At 34.0% G+C, this 20,638-nt stretch overlaps 1 protein-coding gene across 1 annotated transcript in view; it reads left to right on the top strand.

Annotated features, from left to right (window-relative positions):
- Window positions 1-20,286, top strand: part of LOC128998070 (jmjC domain-containing histone demethylation protein 1) — a 54,904-nt gene extending 34,618 nt beyond the window's left edge. Inside the window, exons 4-14 of the mRNA XM_054424047.1 lie at window positions 2,361-2,533; window positions 4,103-4,303; window positions 5,098-5,367; window positions 5,994-6,146; window positions 6,601-6,798; window positions 7,194-7,541; window positions 8,718-8,879; window positions 9,875-9,967; window positions 10,793-10,885; window positions 14,231-14,347; window positions 14,959-20,286. Coding sequence (XP_054280022.1) covers window positions 2,361-2,533; window positions 4,103-4,303; window positions 5,098-5,367; window positions 5,994-6,146; window positions 6,601-6,798; window positions 7,194-7,541; window positions 8,718-8,879; window positions 9,875-9,967; window positions 10,793-10,885; window positions 14,231-14,347; window positions 14,959-16,026 — 2,876 coding nt within the window. The 3' untranslated portion in view covers window positions 16,027-20,286. The remainder of the gene's footprint in view (window positions 1-2,360; window positions 2,534-4,102; window positions 4,304-5,097; window positions 5,368-5,993; window positions 6,147-6,600; window positions 6,799-7,193; window positions 7,542-8,717; window positions 8,880-9,874; window positions 9,968-10,792; window positions 10,886-14,230; window positions 14,348-14,958) is intronic.
- Window positions 20,287-20,638: the final 352 nt, after the last annotated feature.

Genomic DNA, 20,638 nt, shown 5'->3' with positions numbered 1-20,638 from the left:
GTGAATGTGTAAGCTTTAATTGTATTTTTGTTTTTTCTCTTTTGTAATTCTCTAACCTTACATCAATTATTGGTGGGTGGACTTCTTTTGATTTAATTCAACAGCAAAAAAGGAAAAATGTTCCTAAAACACTTAAAAATTAATTTAAATGCGAAAAATTCAATTTATAAATAAACATTTGACATTTTTTAGATAAAATTACCTAGTAATTTTGCTGCTGCTTTTGTTTTATAATGGTGTATCATAGCAACCTTCAACTCATGGAATCAAAAATATATAGTCACAGGCAGACAATATTAATACAAATACCTTTAATATTTATATTTCCTAAGATCATCTGATTTACTAGGCCAGGATGGTAAGAAAAAATTCATTAATCAATGACAGCAAGAACACATATGAAACCTATTCAGGATCGAACCAGTAGGTCTTGGGATACACAAGCAATTTTTAAAACCATTCATTCACAATAAGCTGATAACTGTTATAATTTATTTAGTTAGAGAAAATAGTTAATTCCCCTATTGGGTCTGATAATGATTGGAGTGTCCAATCAAAATTGATCACCATTTACCCTATTTTACATATACTGTAGGCCTATACACTGTCTTGTGAGTTAACAGTATAAGTGTATTATATGTTTCAAGTGTTATTAGACTTATTTTTATTTACTTTTCGTTAATTTATTTTACATTTTTGTTCTTAGTCCTATATAATAATTTTAATTAGGTTGAAACAAGATGAATTTTATAAAAAATCACACAGTTGAAATATTTTATAAATTGATTTATTACTTATTTAAATGCTTATTTCCTAAGGGTATATTTATTCATTGCATCCTTGAAATAAGCATGTATAAACATATCTTTTTTCTTTTTTTTTCCTAGGACGCTAGGCACAAGCCCAGAATTGTTTTTCACATTACTTCAGACTAAACCTTAGGGGTTGCCGCATTATCACTTAAATAAAATACATTTGGTGATATGGCGGTATTTGAACCCAGGACCCCTGGAACTGAAGTCCCACGCTCTAACCACTAGACCAACTCGCTCTCCCAAGGACAGCACAAACATATCTTGGAAACTGGTGTTGATATGTTAGTTAATAACCAATAATAGATAAATCACTTTTAAAAAACTTTAATACCCAATATAACTAGGATTTCCAACTAATTTAAAAGTAATATGCACATTGGTTCTTTAAATCATAACAGCATTGTTAGTTAATCGATTAAGGTCGATTCACACACATCGGTCCAGTCACAGTTCCGTTACAGTCCAGTTGCAGCCCAGTTACAGTCCAGTCACAGTTGCATCCGCAATTTCTCAGTCAATTGTCCGTCAGTTGGTTTCAGTCAGTCTTCCGTGTCTAATATTTGCAGTAATTTACAGTCAAAAAATTTAAATTATATACCTATATTCTATTAAATTACCATTGTACATCTTGTTGATTGTTACAAACAGTACTCAAAATACAAATGCAACCATTTAAATAACAATAACACTATTTTCTAACCTCAAACAGTTCCTTCAGGCGTCCGAACAATCAAAAAATATCGGTGAAAAGAAATCTGAAATTGACTGACGGATGCCGGCAGAGAGACTGACGGGACTGCAACGGATGAGTGAAGATAACACAATAGAAAATCCATCAAAGAATATTTTTGTTAACTGTGACGTGCCTGAAGTGACTTTACTGTGACGTGCCGTAACTGATGTGTGTGAATCGACCTTTAGAGGAACAAAATAATTTTTATTTTTGTGCTGCAATATTAAACAGTTGATACAATAACTATAAACCTTAGGACCAAATGCCGATGGATAATGTTTCACATTGATTGGATTCTAGCATTAAGTGGTCATTATTTTATTTATTACAAAAATTCAATTGTGTAAAAATAAATTTTTCAAGTTATCTTTTAGATTAGACAATGACCATTAAAATAAATGAATAGCAATCATACCTCATACTGAAAAAAGTCTGTATTACCATTAGATCCATTGTTGAAATATTAGAAAATAAAGCATAGGTTATCTCAATTTATCTTTTTGCATAGTCCACGTATTTTTCACCTTTCCTTAACATTTGCATGCTCTACTTTAGTCAAGACATCATACTAAATGATATTCACTCCTCAGGCATACTATAAAATAAATTTATATTGTACGAATGTCAGTGGGTATATAATTTAAAATGCTAAAAGAATCACCTTAGAACACAGTTTACCCCTTTAACCAGCAATATAGACATTTACATTAACTGAAGATCTAAATAATGTAGTTAATAATAGCGTTGACTCACAAAGTTAACTTAAGATGTTTTAGTCACAATGATTTATCAAAAACTACTTTTCTCTCAAGGGTCTCGAAGACAGCTGGACGTTATGGATGTTAACACACAGAAAAATTTTGAAATGTCCATGAAGGAGTGGCAACGATATTATGAGGAGTCAAATAAAGACAGACTGTTGAATGTCATTTCACTGGAGTTCAGTCACACCAAACTGGAAAACTTTGTCACTACTCCTACCATTGTGAGTATTATTGAAATATTCTTCTAACTTTCTTTAATGAGAACATTTTTCAAATTTTCAAATTTATTTTGATGATAAAGGTAAGGATATTTATACTGATTAAACATAAAGAGGATTTATTGGGCCCTATACTACAGACAGTTGCAGTTAACTTGATATATATATATATATATTACAGAGTTAACAGATGGGTACAGCACAGAAATCAGAGTAGCATGGGCTTGAACAGTGCTGAATTTAGGGTACTAACAGCCCCAGGCCAAATTAACCCGCAGGGCCCTGTCCTCTGCGTGGAACTTGTCGGCTATCCCTGCGAAATCGTGAATTTCTCGATGGGGCTGGTGCATTAGTTCATGGCAAATGTATAAAATTATCAAAATTTAAGATTGAGAATAAGGTTATTTTGTTAGATTAACATAGTAAACTTAGTTTTCTGACTTTTAAAATAAACCCTTCTTGGGAAGGCTCTCTCTCCCTATTCGGAAATTATCGTGACTTCATCTTGGAATGAATCTTAGATCAGACACTCTGAAGTTTGCATCTATTCATCAAGCTCAACCTTTTCATTGAAGTTTTGTATTACACTTTTTATTGTATTTTCCTTGCAGTTGAATGTGTTTTATATTTTCAACTAATGGTATGGATTCATTGCTAATATCAGTGCTTAAAAAGTCAAAACACCTTATAGGCCTCCTAGAATTATTAAAAAAATTCTACTTGTAGTTGGAAAATGGTTTAATTAGGATGAATAAATAATGAATAATAAATATATGACATATTTGGTTAAGATGGTTTAAGGCCAGGGTTAGGGGGAAACAAAGTCCTTAATAAATAATTACATCCATAATACCCCCACCTGACTAAGTAGTATACAAAATATTGTTGTCTTGTGGGATGGTACATTATAAAAAAGATTGGGAAACACTGTGTCATAGTAAATTGCTGGCTACTTTTAATCACCAGGTATAAAAATGTTTATAAAAATTGTCAGTTGTAGTCACTGACTGGTACGTTTTACATGGTCAATCTGTGATGAAGAGGACAGTGTTGCAAAATCTCTCAGCATCAACTGCCTCTTTTTATAGCTATTGGTTAGTTTATGTGATCTTGTAGTTTTCTCCTGTATTGAAGTTTTTGGATTCAGGATTTAGTAGTTGGTTGTATTAAAATCCTACGACTTATTATTACTTGCATCTAAAAAAATCCGACCCAAAGAAAATTTACATTCTCTTGGGCACCCTCTTGCTTCCCCAACCATCCCGCTCAGGTATGTCCTGGTCACTCAAAATGGAAAAGCTTGGAACAATTTAAAGGCATCAAATTACTAACACTTTTCTGATATCTGAATACATTTTAAATTCTAAAAGGAATTGCAAACAAGTCTATTGATTTCTTTCAAAAGGAAATAAAATAAGTTATAAATTGTTCTTGTCTAATTACACATGTCTCTAATTGGTTTACTTAACAGATTACATCAATAGTCCAGTAAGGGTTGTCTCAAAATAAACTGATTAAGTTATCACAAGATTCTGTTGAACTTTTTATCAATTCCTTCAATCATTGTTATAGGTTCGTCATATTGACTGGGTGGATTGTGTCTGGCCGAAACATCTCAAGGATATGCAAGTAGAGTCCACAAATGCCATTGATGACATGATGTATCCCAAGGTGCAGAAGTACTGCCTTATGTCAGTGAAAGGGTGCTACACAGACTTTCACATTGACTTTGGAGGCACCTCTGTCTGGTACCATATCCTAAAAGGGAGCAAAGTAAGATTCCGACAATAAACCACTACTAAGTAGGATAGATACTTTATTTCTTTGTTATACACTTTTCTATATGTCAATCAAATACAATTGTATACAGGTTGTGACAATTGAAATTTATTTGAACATTTTGTGACTCATTTGTAGGCAACTTAACTTGAAGAGCTACACTTGAAGCTTGATAGTTGAAGATTTTTTTAAAACTTCTATGGCTAGTGTTACTGTATATAAAATTCTTCTGAGGCCTTTGATAAACCAAAGTAAAGTGCTATTAGTTTTATTGTACAACAGCTTGAGGTAAATATATTGCAATTAACATTCAAAAATTTGACAGGCAAATAATATAGATGAAATATTTTAGCCATAGTTTTTTCTTGAATGATGTACAGTATATTTTGTATTACTTGTGTTTTCATTGTAGTCATCTTTGTTGCAATGAAAGTTTTAGTTTTATATACAAAGAGATAACTTTTAAAGAAGTGGTAAAGGTATACCACTTCTTTAAAAAGATAGCAAGAAGGAAGTAGTTTCTTTGTGGAATAGAAGAATAGGATGTGGCTGAACTATACATAACATCCTATTAAGATCCTATTAGATCCTATTAAGTCAGCTGATAAAATAATGCTAACTAAAAATTCATCTGACTTCAGAAAAAGCAAACTTACTCTCACATCGGACATTCTCCACATCCTAACGACATGGAGGAGTTCCAAACTAATTTCTCTTTGTCGGTATTTTAAATATCTTAACTTCTTTAATTTTAATGGACTTTAAAATATATTAATGTATTTTGACAGGTGTTTTGGTTGATCCCACCAACAGAGCACAACATCGCCCTATATGAACAATGGGTTTTGTCAGGAAAACAAGGAGACGTGTTTTTTGGAGACACAGTTGAACGTTGTGGCCGTGTCACTCTCACTGAAGGCAACACATTCTTCATTCCAACAGGATGGATCCATGCAGTTTATACACCTAAGGATTCACTTGTTTTTGGTGGCAACTTCCTCCACTCATATTGTATTGACAAGCAACTTCGCATTGCACAAGTGGAGGATACAACACATGTAAGTGATGCTCTCACTTACATAACAGGAGAGTTATTAATCCTTTTCTCAACGTTGGCGATGTCATTAATGTAAACTGTGTATAATTGTCTCAACATCAGCTGTCTCTGCCATTGGCCGCCTTTCTCTGTGTATCATGGCGGCAACTGCGCACCAGCTTGGAATTATTTTGCTTTGAAAGCTGCTCACTATGTATCACCATTTAGCAGATATCTAAAAATTTTGCTGAACAAAACCTTTTTAATGATCTTTTGAGCGTTCAGTTATTTTTATGCTGCGTAGAACCACTGGCCATTTGAGCGGCTTGTACAGCCAATGTACAAATTTACAAGCTGCTGAACAAAAGATGGTCATCAGTACATCTGGCCACTCGACTAGTTAAGAAAGAATGAAATAGTCTTTCGGAACTTACAGGTTATATAAATTATATAGTATATATTATAAATAATATAGTTATACAAATAATAAAATGTTCTATTCTTGTGTCTAGTTGTTCATTTTTTGTAAATTTCAGCATTCTTTACAACAAGGAAAAAACTATGGGATTTATACATTATGTGTAGTATGACTTAATTAAAAATTGTCACTAAAATATTGCTTGTATTGTATTTTAATAACTATTGTAGGTTCCGCAAAAATTTAGATATCCGTTCTTTACTGAGATGCTGTGGTATGTGCTGGAGAAATATGTTTATTTTTTACTGGGGAATTCTCATCTACACGACACCCCACCCAACCCAGCCCACCCGTACCCAGAACATGTTCACCTCACACCTCAGGTTAGTAAAACATGTCAACAAATCAGCTTAGAAATAACATTCACGTTTTAAAAATCAGGGATGTTGAATTTATATATTATTTAGAGTTAGACTCTCATGCTATGAATTTGTCTGTTAAGAGGGTTCCACCTGCCAGCGGGTTACCTCGTAAACATGGTCCTACAAAAACTAACCTCCTGTCATTATTAAAGTGTTTATCTTGTTGAAATATTCACAAAGACCCAAACTATGCCCTGGATGAACTGAAACTTTGTAAGTGTTTCTTTAAGTATTTACTTAAAGTGGGACTTGGAATTAAATGTAGCAGCTAAGACAATTTTATCATTTTCCATTCCTGCTTGTGAAAAGTGAAAATCAGTTTACTTTTTTCCTTGGAGTGTTGGAAGTTGCAAGTCAAGTGTTATGCAATTTTGAAATAGGTATTTTTTAATTTAATGTTTAATTTAACTTTTAGGAACTGCAAGGTATCAAAGCAATAGTCGGGTACCTTCATTCATTGCCTCAGAATAAGAAGAATGTTCCTGATTTGATCAAAGATCCAATAGCTTTGATTAAAGATGTGAGAACTTTGGTTGAACAACACAGACATGACAACCATCAACTGGCGACAACTGGACGGCCTATCTTGCTCTCCATGGCTGATAAACGCAAGGTAAATGACACACAAGCCAACTAGAACACAATAAACATTCTGAGTGTCTTGCTTCAAACTGTCCATCAGACAAACATACTTTTATCTAGGAAATACTTTGTCCATTTGCCACTAATATACGGATTAATTTTGTTGTATAATGTTTTGAAAACTACCCAAGTTTCGGTTCTTCTATTTTGAAACTCATTAGAATTTGTTATCTTGCTTTTTTAGTCAAGTTTGATTCATTAAAAATATTCAGAAAATTCTCTTTTTCACTACCGGTAACTCGTCTGTCACTTCATTAATAAAAAAAGTGTAAGGTTACTTGAAACATGATTTCTGTTACATGTTATAAATAAGGATTCAAACATGAAGACATACATATTTTTAAGTATGAACGCCTTTCTTTGCAGAACTACGAAAGGCAAATGAACATCGTCAAGAACCTTTCCAATCATAACGTGATCAACAACAATTCAATGGCCAAGATGAGACCGGGTATGCTGATCAAAGGAGGCTCGTTACCCGGAAGCAGGCTGCACGCCAATCACCACAATCACCACAGTCACCATAGTCACCACAGTCACCATAGCCATCACAACCATATGTCGTCAGGCCCTCGTCGCCGACGCACACGGTGCAAGAAGTGTGAGGCTTGTCAGCAAAATGACTGTGGCGAATGTGCCTTCTGTCAAGATATGGTAAAGTTTGGTGGACCCGGTCGTGCCAAACAGACATGCATCATGCGACAGTGTCTCCAGGTGTGTAAAAATATATAGTTTAGCTGCCTGAGAATAGCAAGAATATGTGAAATATTAGTTATAGGGCCATTAATTTTGGTCTTTAACCTAACTTTGTGTTCAGTTGTAATTTTCCACAACGCCTGACCTCAGCTGACTGCTTTTATGATCTACGTACACATTCACATGAACTATGAAATTATGAAGAATGAAAAAACCTTATACCCATGCCAGAATATGGAATGTGCTGTATTTAGGGTTTTTTAGTCACCACATCAGTGAGGATTTTTAGTTGTAGATTTTTAAATATTATAATAACTACAGGAGATTGCTGTGAACAACTTTTTACTATAAAATACTGACAGTTTAAATAGTTTTAAATCAAGAGACGAGCTCTTTGGTGGAAAAAACTGTATTATTATAACCTTAAAATTAAAGTACTTGGAAACAATCCCAAGAAGTAAGATGTTTCATGTATCAGCCAGAAACTAAAAAAGCAACAAATAACAAACGATAATAGCACTAAACCCCACTATATGTCAAATAATTTAACAATTCTGGATTAGGTTTTTGTGGTTCTGTGTCTGAAAATGCATTTGTATGCTATATAGCCTCGACTTATTGTCACAAGTAGTGTAATAAGTTAACATTGTTCTTGGAACTAGAGAGAAGGATAAACTGAGATTTTTTTGTGATTTGTTACATTTTATAAGCTATAATTAGGAACCAAAATGAAATATACTTGATAGTAGATTAATTATATTTTTACGACCCAGGGACACTAGGGTATGTATTTTAAGATGAAGATGAGTGAACAATGAGAGTTGAATAAATGAGATGACAGCATTGCTACTGACTAAGATCAGTTGGTTCTTTATTAAAAGCCTAATGATCAAGGACAGCTGGGTCACGTATTGAACATTAAAATGATTTTGACTCATTGTAAGAACACAAACGAGAGTTATCGCTGAGGTGATACTTCTCACCCAATATTTACAATGTTAACATCCCGCTCAATACAAATTCCCCTGTCATGCTTTCAACCTAATAAATAATAACTGATGACATCTATGCACTTACACATTGGATGGTTGGTGTAGAATGGTTATGATGATAGCAGTGAAGAGGTATACACACATTACATGAGTGCAACAGCTACTACGTAGTATAGCCTCTTCATTGTGTTGGTTGTTGTAGCCCATGTTGCCGGTGACGGCCGCTTGTGCCTCATGTGGTTTAGACGGCTGGGGTCAGCAACTTGTCATTCCTATCCAGAAGACCAACAAGGAAGTGCCTAGCAGCCTGATGGAGTGCAGCGTCTGCTACGAGATTATTCACCCGGAATGTGTTGCCAAGCTGGTAAAGAAACTCAGACAAAACACTGTCATCGATATTTTCTTGATTTTATGATTTCTTGAATACTCATTATCTATTGTTGGTAAAAGCAGTAAATACATTACAAATTAATACAAAAATAAACTTTATTAATGTGGACATAGCTTATGTGTGCCTGGTCTAATGCGTGTATGATATCCTAGATACAGTTATAGTGTTCTGTAGTCAATTTTTTTTTTTTTATTTATTTTGAACCAGAGCAAGCTGTGAACTTCCTCACGACATTGTAACCAATGAGAATACCTCATCATAAGACCACCAGTAGTGTGAATACTATCCACTCTTCCATTGAAAACATTGAAACTGTAATAAAATGCACGATTTAGCTGTGAATTTAAAATAATGGATTGTTAAATGTTAGCTGTTCAATCCTTGTAACTTACGATGCCAGTGTAATTGAGAATTCGTCAATACACGATACTCGACTTTGGATTCAATACTGATTATCAAAGTAATCATGATGAGTAAACTTGCCTGTGATAACATTATGATAATCTCCAGTAATCACAGCAACATTGAGAATTTTCCATCGCACAACAGGTGCTTCCAGAATCACTTTAACATCCCTAGATTTCCCTCCTGAAAAAAATCTTGAAACTCTCCAAATATCTCTGAGTTCTTTGAGAATAAACTATGAACTTCATTTTGGAATATGGGGACCCTGAATGACAGTAAAATTAGTGTGTCAATGGTAAATTTGTAGTAAAATCCCCTGTAGATATATGGTTGGACACCTACTACTAAAAAAAGTACTACTACTCAATACTAATTCCATTTAATTAACATCACAGTATGAGTTCAAAACAAAATGTGAACATGAATTTAACATTACAAACCAGCTTAAACTTAGCATTACCTGTTACCTTTCCCTATATTTTGATGTGTATTAGTGTCATTCTCACATCTACTGTTTTATGTTGTGTAACCAACTTTTTTTCTGAAACATCCTTTGTTTTCAGTGTCCGGACTCTGAAGGAATGGTCAATGAAGACTTGCCCAACAGTTGGGAATGTCCAAAATGTTGCAGAGATGGAAAAAATATTGAATACAAGGTAAATATAATGTGGATTGTTTTGTAGACAGTAAACATATGGAAAACAATGAGGAAGATTACAATATCACTAAGTAAAATTGAGTACCTATATTTTCTAAAATCTGTCAATCTTTATCAACTATTAACATTGATACACAAGAGATAATCTTTTACAATGGGTCTTTTTCAATCGGCAAATATAAGCCTATGCGAACTTTCAATAAGAAACCTTAATGCTGGAAGGGTTGCTTGAAAATTTTGTCAATTTATCAAAATGTAGACAGAGGGGTATGTATTGTAGAAAAATATACAATTTGATACAAACAAATTTTATAACAAAAAAATAAAAAAAATTGTAGATTGTACAAAAAAGGTTGTAGCTGTAAAAAAGGTGAAATAGTTATAATAAATGTGGGTTTACACGTTTGTACTAAATATGATCAAAATCAGATGATTTTTGCTTGAGTTAGCGTGCTAACAGACACACACACACATATATATAAATATATATGAGTTAAACGGATCGTGTTTTTGGCCTCTGAGGACATCAAAACAAAAATTTAAATTGGTCCCTGGTCCAGGTCTTACCATGAGACCTACGGTCTAATAGCTTATTCCCTATATGGAAAATTTTCTAAAAATTAAGTTCATCACACAGACTGAAAGAGTATTTTCTGACCTCTGCATCATCTCAGTCGTTAAACTCGAGATGTGATGAAAAGTGTCACTTTAGGCTCTAGTGATGGAATATACTATATTAATGCATTTGTGGCTCAAACACTGCTAAATTTGTACCATTGCATTACATTTTGTGGTGAATTTAATAATGGTATATTTACTACAGCCAAGACATTTCCGGGCTCGACAAAAGTCATCTGACATTCGCAGAATGTCATGTAGCTCTGACAATAGTTCTGGCAGACGAGATCGTCTTGACGTAAGTAGTGCATTCTGTACTATGTATAGCAAAACACAAAGGTAGACTACATCTTTTGCTTGTTTTATAAGTTGTGACAATACCGGGTGTCCGAAAAAGAACTTGGTGTCAGAAAGTTGTGAAATTTGTTTATATATTGTACAATATACAAATTACAATGATATAGAGGATACATTCAATAGTACACTCAAGTGGTGTCTAGCACCAGTCACTGGTGTCTAGAGAAAATTCTATTTTTCTTCCCCTTCCGCTTTTCTTTCCCCCCTTGCCATCCCATATTACAGCGCTCACGCTGTAGGAAGTCACTGTGCTCTACAACTGCTGTACCAAAATGCTATGCAGTCATGACTGTTTGGGCTCTCATGCTCAAAAACAAATGGTAGCTTCATCGTACAAGCTTCATGGTACAAGTACATTTCTGCCCCACCATACCAGAGCTAAAAGCGCACGGTTGTTTCTATAAGCTTGTTTCCTCTGTATCTTAGTCCAGGATCTGAAGGGGGTTGAGTATGGAAAGCCTGACGCAATTTTATTTCTGATTGTTGTTATACTATGGTGATCATAAAAAGGCGTGTTGTCGCCCCCCAGTGTGGTCGACATTCCCGGGGTGAGGGGGGGGAATATGTCGGGGGGTGCCGTTTACTAAAACGCTTATAACTCAAGAACCATTTTAGACAGAACATTGAAATAAATGCCAATTTACTCAAGTTATGACCTTCTTATGTTCTGAGGTTCTTATGTTTAAATTTGTATCTAGGTTGGTTTTTTTGCAATAGCATATTATATTTTACTGAAGCCAATATCTCCAATAAACAGTATGTTGAAAAAGTCCTAAAACGGCTAATATTTTTCAACCAACATAGATACGGTAGCACAGTTTTGTTTCTAGATACTTATCATTAAAACCTACCTTTTTAAGCAACTGATAATAATTTTCTTCTCCTCAATCTCCTCCGAGGCCCACAAGGAGTAAGAAGAAAAACTTTAATGTAACCATAGATTGATATACACATCAAAATAACAACTGAGTAAAAAATGGCAGCTGTTTAAAGATTCAAAATGGCAGATTCAAGATATCTTTGAACGGCTGTCATTTTTGACTCGGTTGTCCGTTTGAGTTCAAATGTACGGCGTTGTATTTTACTAGTAAAGACCTTTATTTTGATTTGCATACCAACCTATGCTTACGTTAAAGATTTTCTTCTTAATCCTTGTGGGCCGTCCTCCTGGAGGAAAGAAAAATTGATAATTGGTTAAAAAGGTAGGTTTTTTATGTTATATATCTGGATACAAAATTGTACCACCGTGACTATGTAGGTTAAAAAAATATTAAGCCTCTTGGGGACTTTTTTAACACGCTGTATATTGAAGATTTCAGCTTAGGTATAAAATAATACGCACAACCTAGATATGGATTTAAACATAATCTAATTTTTTGCAGGTCATACTTTGATGAGTAAATTGGCATTTATTTTAATGTTCTATCTCAAATGGTTCTCGAGTTATAAGCGTTTCAGTAAACGGCGCCCCTCGCCATATTCCCCCCTCCCCACTGGGATGTTGACGCTGGGGGGCGACAACATGCATTTTCATGATCACTATAGTGCCTATAAAAACAGTCAGAAATAAAATTGGGCCAGGCTTTCCATGCATACTCAAACCCTTTAAGATCCAGGATTATCTTACTTCTATGTGCTAATATTTACTAATAAAAAAATACTATATTAATTTAATGTTTAAAAAAATAATGCACAAACATGCCAAGAGTATTGGGAAATTTAAGTTACGAGGGGGGTTTTTTTTATAAAGAATCCTTAGACAAAGATAGAATAACACAACCATATTTTTTGGGATTTATTTTTCAACATAATCTCTTTTTAGCTCAACATACTTATCTAAACGTTTCTCCAAACTCCTTATGCCATCTAAATAGTACGAACTTCAAAAGCCTTCGAAACACTCTTCTGTTTTAGTAATGACCTCATCATCTGACATGAAACGTTGCTCACTAAACAACTTTTTTAGGTTAAGAAATATAAAAAGTCACTTAGGGCTAAATCTGATGAATGTGGTGGACGAGACAATAATTCAAACTTCAATTCCATGATTTTTGCTATCGAAACCGTGCAGGCGTGCACCCTTGAATTGTCTTGATGAATGAGGATCTTTTTCTTTTTTAAATGGGGACGCTTCGCCTTAATTTCATTGCTCAACCGGCTTAATAATGAGAAATAGTTCTCTTCAGTTATTGTTTGTCCTTTTGCCAGGTAGTCAATATAAATTATTCCACGAACATCCCAAAAAAAAAAACAGTTGCCATTACCTTGCCAGCAGATCTCACCTGCTGTCTTCGCCTTCCTCGGTGCTTGTTCGCTCGAAAAAATCCACTGCTTAGACTGTTTCTTTGTCTCCGGAGTGTAGTAGGGAATCCATGTTTCATTTTCTTCAGTTATGTATTGACGAAGAAACTCATCTAGATTTTGACGGTAAAGCGCCAGAACAGCTTTGGAATTGACCACACGGTAATGCTTATTCTTTCTGAAGGCAAGTACACCATCCATCTTCCCGAGACTTTTTTAACACCCAGCTTTTCATTTAAAATGGAAAACACTGAACCTTGTGATACACCTGTGGCCTCAACTATTTCACACACTTTAATTCGCCTGTCATTCAAAACCTATTCCTATTGTTCCTATATTGTGAATTTTGTCAATAATGTCAGGGGTAGTCACTTCCACTGGTTGTCCTGGTCGGGGTTCATCTTGTGTTGATATGCGGCCACGTTCAAACGCATTTACCCAGTTGTGAACAGTTAGTTACAAATACAGGAGCAGGTGTGCCATGAACTCAATCCAACTCAGCTTTGATATCCTTGGGTTTTAAACCTTTCAGAAATAAATGTTTTATAACCGCTCAAAATTGACTTTTTTAATTTTTCAAAATGCACAGAGATTTGTTTACAAAATCAACAATACAAATGAACTCAGCTGACGATTTTGACAGAAACTTTATTGTCAGCTGTTAATTAAATAGTGAAGTTGTCTGTAAACAAACCATTTGCAGTACTATGACCGGTGTTTATATATTTTTCTAAGGACTTATTGAACCACTATTTAAGACTAACCCAAAATGAATTGAGCATGAATTAGTGTGTGCATCTCCTCTATATTTAAACAAATTGTTGTACGGTACCTGAGGTTAGAAATGTGTTATTGTTTTTGAATCTGCAGCACAGTTTGCCTGAAAGCAAAATCGGGGTTTTATATAAAAATCCCAAGAAGTCACATAAAATGTATTTCTGATTAGTTATAATTATGTTTTCATTTATTTAAATTTGTTGTTTAGGTTGACTCAGATGGGTCGCGTTCAAGCAATGACAGCTACTATGACACATCAATGGACAGTGAATTGCCTTCTTCCAAAAGAATGAAGGGAGACATTGATGATAACTCAGGAATGGGGGTAGGGCTGCTATACAGTACTCGCTTTAAAATACAGTAACTACCCATTTTTACTAGTAAAGAGATGAATACAAAACATTATCATTATTGAAATAATTAAATCATAGTAAAATAAAAAATGGCAAGCAAAATATTCTGTGAACTAGAATGTGAATTCGAATTTGAATTAGAGTTCCATGGAGTTCCTTCTACACAAATGTTTTGCTTCGCAAATTCTAGCCAGTTTAGGAACTCTATTTTTTATAAATATGTTTTTCTTACAATGGGAGTCTTTCTTCCTCAGGACTAAGTCGGCTTCCAATTATGAAGGAATATCCTTTTTGCCTTGTAATACGATTCCCACTGAAGGGGTCTAGAATATTTCTTGTCTCTTACGTTTTTCATAATCTTCTCATTAGCATTACATCCTGTGAGCCTCTCTTCTGATCTATGACTCACCTAGTTAATTAGGGGTGAGAGATACTTTGATTATGTTATGAGTATTTAGACCAAGCTCGATTTCTTTAAAGCATTTGATCATCCTTAAAATTATAATTTTATGGTTTGTCTTGAACATGATTTTACTTAACTTTTATGTTTATAATATTAGCCAATTGTTTGTGAATGTTCCAGCGATGGTCCGGAGACAACGACCATCATTTGAATGGAACCTCATCAGTGAAGCACAGTCACAGTTTGGATGACCTCTCCAACAACCACGAGCCAAGAAAATCTGATCTAAGAACTCAATTAGCATATCAGCTCATTGGCAGTTCTAATAAAGTGCTTCGGAGACCGATGTATCCTGTTCGACCATCTAGCTTAAAACCGAGTGGGCCTGCTCCACTGATGGCGAAACCACAGAACACGGGACCAGTAGTCGAAAGAACTTGTTTACTTAATATATTTTCATATTTGACTCCTTTAGATCTAGCTCGCTGCGCTCTGGTCTGTCGAGTATGGTCGAACGTAAGTGGGGACCCTTCTCTGTGGAAGAGGATGGACGTATCTGGTAAAAGACTTACAGGAGCTTGTCTTATGAATATAGTTAGGAAGCAACCAGAAGTATTGATCCTGGATTGGACAGCCATTGCCAAAAGACAGTTGACATGGCTAGTGGTGCGTTTGCCACAGATGAAGGAACTATCTCTGCAAGGCTGCTCGTGGATGGGGGCATCTGCCCTCAGAACCTGTACGTGTCCTCCGCTCACATCCCTCGACCTGAGTTTTGTTACGGGACTCAATGATGCATCCTTACGTGATTTATTAAGCCCGCCTCCTGATTCTAGACCAGGATTAGTGGACACAAAATCTCGTTTAAGATATTTGCAAATATTAAAACTAGCCGGTTGTGATCTGTCAGACGTTTCATTACGTTATGTCGTTCAAAACTTGCCCAATCTGGCTCATCTAGACATGTCGTCATGCCCAAGACTGACTGATGCGGGAGTTGCACAGTTAGGAACCCCTCCCGCATCTACAATAACCACCCTGGTCTCCCTAGACCTTGCTGGCTGCCGTCTTCTCACAGAAACTTCCCTCGAATATCTCAGCCGCTGCAACTCTTTGGAGAGGATAGATTTGCGCCACATCTCACAGATATCGCCAGAAGCTGTTGAAAAATTTGCTGCAACCAGAAATGGACTGGTGGTAACTGAAGAGAAACTCATAGAAAAGTGTGTGAATAAGAGAGTAAAATAAATTCCAAAACTAGCGGTGAATAATGTTGGCAATAGGTAATCTAATTGAGGATCTGGATGGATTGTGTGTAAAGTAGTTAATTTGTCATGTCTTATTGGTTACGCCTCAATTGTGCACAGCGATTTATGTTTAAGTTCCGTTTCTCAATCAATATAAATGATTGATTAGGGTACTCTCTCAAACTTGAAACTATGATCAATCCTTAAATATAGGGATGGGCGTATTTTGATTCTCTATCCTCCACAATACTGTCAATACTTAGGGTAATGAGGAAACATTGATCCTCGATATTTTGTGTTAACCTATCTCTCGGTAGCAGAGATATCACCATTGTCTTCTACATTTGCTGTAAAATTATAAAGATCTTCTATGATTGCGGGGACATAATTTTCTCCCATGTTTGCAGAGTACTTCATCATCTTCATCATCTTTAGCGACTGTAAACATCTCCCACAATTGCATAAACATCATCATCATCTTCTGATAATTGTAAATTCGGAATTGGAATCACATAGATCTGGCTAAAGTCTGTCGCCTACTTGTGGTAACATCAGGAACGTTGTTGTGATGACCCTACACTGCTCCGTTTGTCTGTAAGGTACGCTTGATACCACCGTGATTCTGCATACCCAGCCAAGACTATTGCCCCTTATAAAAAATATGCACATTTGACTGGAGAAAAGCAGGGATGAACTGCGCTTTTCATTTTCAAGTTTGAGTGGGGACCCTGTTGATAAGCACCATATATTGTAGCATTGTATGTTTGTACTGGTGTAAATTTATATGCACTTGTAAGTTCCAAGTTGTAATGCATATCTTCTATAACTTTTGGGAAACTTCTAGTTAAGCTAAAATTCTTAACTATACATACATGATGACTGATAAGGTATACGTTTTACACGAGTTGTACAACCTAATTTCGAAACAAGAGATTCTATTTTAGTGTTGTGTTAAGGATAAATATATTCTTTTTACTGTCAAATATTATTTGTTGATAATTTTAACTTTTAACATACATTTTTGACCTTTTTAACCTAAGTTTGTGACAACAGACTCTGTTTTAGTGATGTGTTAAGAATATTCTTTTAACAGTCAAATGTTATATTACAATGATTTTAACTAGATTTTCAACTTTTATTTTAGTTTGATATGCTCTCAAAATTATTAGGCTGAAGAGTATTATGTACATTGTATTGATACAACATGTGCAAAATTGCAATCAATGTTAACATTATTTCCTATAAAACTATCAACGGATGGAAATAATCATTGAAACATGTTTTATATACAGTTTCTGGTGCAACAAGCACGGTGTGGTGCCAATGTTTAGTTCTGATATTGATAAAATCTTTCTCAAAACCTATCATTGTACATTTTACACAAATGTTTTTTTCTCTTACAACTTTTTGTATGAGAGCAATGCTTTCTAACAAATGATTATATAAAAAAAAAAAAATTATAAGAGTTTTTCAGCCTTAGACCGCTGAATCAAATGCACCAATCATAAAGGTTAAAATTTGTTTTGTTATTCGATTTAATTACAGTATAACTCTAACTATCCAAAACTCAATTAACTGCATTCCAAATTCTGCAAATCGCTATTTGGTGAATTGATAAAAAAAAACCAGTTTGAGGGGGGTAGATAGGCGAAGAACAAGTGCCTAAAATGCTGTTACTAAAGCAACAATGCATCCACTATTCCTACATGCTATTTTTAGCAGAATAGTAAAGCCATCATCACCCCCTCAAGCCCTGCCTTGCCACTGATCCGTCAGATTATGTTGTTTGTGTTCTCATTGAGTTAAGCATCTACAGCTGTATAAGTACCCCAAATTAGTACATAACGAAACAGTGATCATCTACAACGGATTGGATGTAATCTTCTGTACCTTTGACTCCCGAAATGGACTGATCCCCATTTTAATTTGGATAGTCAGAGTTTTACTGTATTTATTTTTGTAATTTCCATGTAGAACTGAGCAGAGTTTAAGCGTAAAATACTCTTTATGTGATATAATGTAGTTTATTACAGAAAATATGGTTTTACTGTTATTTTAAGTATACTTTTATGTTTTAACATATTTTTTAAATAAGAAAATTCATTGTATTTATTAAGTGTTTTTTGTTTGTCTGAAACTATTCAGAACTATTGTGATTCTTTGAAAACTGTTGTGTTTTTATAATTTTATTTTTAAAGATATATTATCATTTATATTTACATCCTCTTCTCCATCGTTGATGTAAGAAAGCTTTAATAGATTTGAGTTAGTTACAAAATATTTGTTAATTCATGTTCATGGAACATTTAGTTGTGATTTATTAGTAAAACCCCCTAGTAAACAAATTGTCTTTAATTTTTAGGAGGTACATTTTTCAATAATCCAATATCAAGACTGCTTTTAGAACAATGTATACATTATATCTTTGAGATCTTTTTGAATTAGTTTTCCTGCTAAAAACTTGATTCACCCGAATTTTGAAAAAAAAATAAAACTTTGCAGGCAAAGGAAAAGGCAAGCACACTGGGCCCAGAGGCTAATTCTTTCTACGAATCTAGATTCTGTCAACGTCTTTTAACACAGTTTTACAGATGTTTTAATATTTAATATTTTGAGTAGTGATGGGTCTGATGGGGTAGGTTGCTGGTTTTATCAGTTCAGGCTTATTTGGAAGTTTGCTAAAAAAGTAATATCCCAACAATGCTGACTAACAAATGTCAATATAAAATATTAGTAAGGTATTCATACCCCCCCCCCCCCCAAAAAACAAAAAACATATTGTGTCTTATAAGATGATTTTTTTTCTGAAGCAATCATAAATGTAAGAAAGATAATTGTTTACATAACAGTGCTGATATATTGACTGAACCACTGAGTCACCTATATTGCAACTTGTAATCAAATATTCAAAATTATTATTGGTTACGTTACAACCCTGCCTTTTAAAATATCCAAGCAAAAACGGCAACAAGTGGAAACTGTTTGCATTTGCAAATTGCATTACCATTCTTCCTTACCATTTAAGTTTGTTCTTCCAATTGCACAATATAAGATACTGGTTAAAAATATAAAAACACTCAAAATGGAATACTATATGGCCAACTTACTGGAAATGTAGAGTATATTTCTGGAGATCTGTAAAAAATAAGAATCGGGGGGGACATTTTAAGTTCACCTTGTCTAATTTCAACCATTATTGTATCATTTACTTGTTGTGTATTCTATTCACTGCCATTCAGACCGTTGTAAGAACTCTACTTCTCTAAATATTTCTGGCTTAACTAACTCACTGAGAATTGGTTGATTTCACTATCTTCTTTAAAATCCTGACAGTCAGAGTGTTGTACAAATTTCTGTATTTGAACTATATTCTGTGTTAGCATTGATGTATTGGTGGTAAAAATATGCTAAAAATCTAATGTAATGCACAAAAATATTCATTTTTATCCTTTGCTGGAAAAATACAGTCTAATATTAGTATTTTGGTAAAATGTTGTCGGTATATGGGATCAGACATTAGCATTTTTGCGATTGTTTGTAATTAATTAGTGGTTTTTTTATCTGCCATTATATGGCATTCAATTATCTATTTTAGACCATTCTTTGATCGATTGTGGCTTAATTTGAAATTGTGTAACATCATTTGGTGCCTAGTAGATTCCTTTTTTGGTAAATTTACAAGTCTTTTTTCTGAACAAATAGCCTACTAGATGATTGAAATAAATATGTATTGTAGGCTAGTAATATTTTTAACAATGTCCCAAGTTTTATATTGTTTTTATTTGTATAGTTTAAATTTCTTAAAAAATATATAGATTATAGATAATTTTAATAGTGGTATATTTATACTTAATATTTACGTTCCCATTCTGATAGTTAAAGAACCAAACATAATATTGTGTTAAAATTGATTGTAGTTTTAGAACCATTACACTATACGTTTGCTATATTTTGGTAATTTTATTATATTGGAACTAGATTCACTACTGTATATTTTTGTAATTTTATAGGTTATCTCTAAGGACCGAAACAATTGCGATTAATATTAGACACAATAAAGATAACCTAAGTGAGGGAATATTATGTATATTGTATCATATGTATATATACTTGTCACGTCTTATTAACTAGAATTGAAAATCATTTTTATAATTTAGTCAAAAAACTCTTCACTTAACATCTGTCTTCTAGTGTCTGAAAGTTTCTGGGTGAGTGAGTTATTCTCAAGTGCCCTAATGTGAAATAAAAGTTTGCACAAGAATATGGGTTTTTAATTTTTTATCTAAACCTCGTTCCTGAATTCAGGAGTGTTCAAGTTGGAAACATGCTGCAGGATTTTGTTCATTACCGTATATATTGGAGAGGGTGAAATGTGTTTAGCAGTGACATATCACAAAGGCAACACATCACTTAAATAGAATTCAAAAGTAAGTAGTGTATCGAAAAATTAAAGTAAATAGTGGTTGGAAAAAAATATATTCCTAAGTATTTAATCTTTCAGTCAGTGATTTAATAAAAGATTTCTATCCAGTCTTTCATATTATTAATGTGTAAGAAGTAATAAATCATTTTGATCATAGTTATTAATTTGATTTCCAATCAGACTTTAACAA

The sequence above is a fragment of the Macrosteles quadrilineatus genome, unplaced genomic scaffold (genome assembly GCF_028750875.1).
Source record: "Macrosteles quadrilineatus isolate MER2022 unplaced genomic scaffold, UCM_ALF_1.0 Scaffold_7__1_contigs__length_78375512, whole genome shotgun sequence".
NCBI classification, from domain to species: Eukaryota; Metazoa; Arthropoda; class Insecta; order Hemiptera; family Cicadellidae; genus Macrosteles; species Macrosteles quadrilineatus.
Note: the sequence above shows the minus strand (reverse complement) of the source record. Positions and strands in the feature narration are given on the sequence as shown.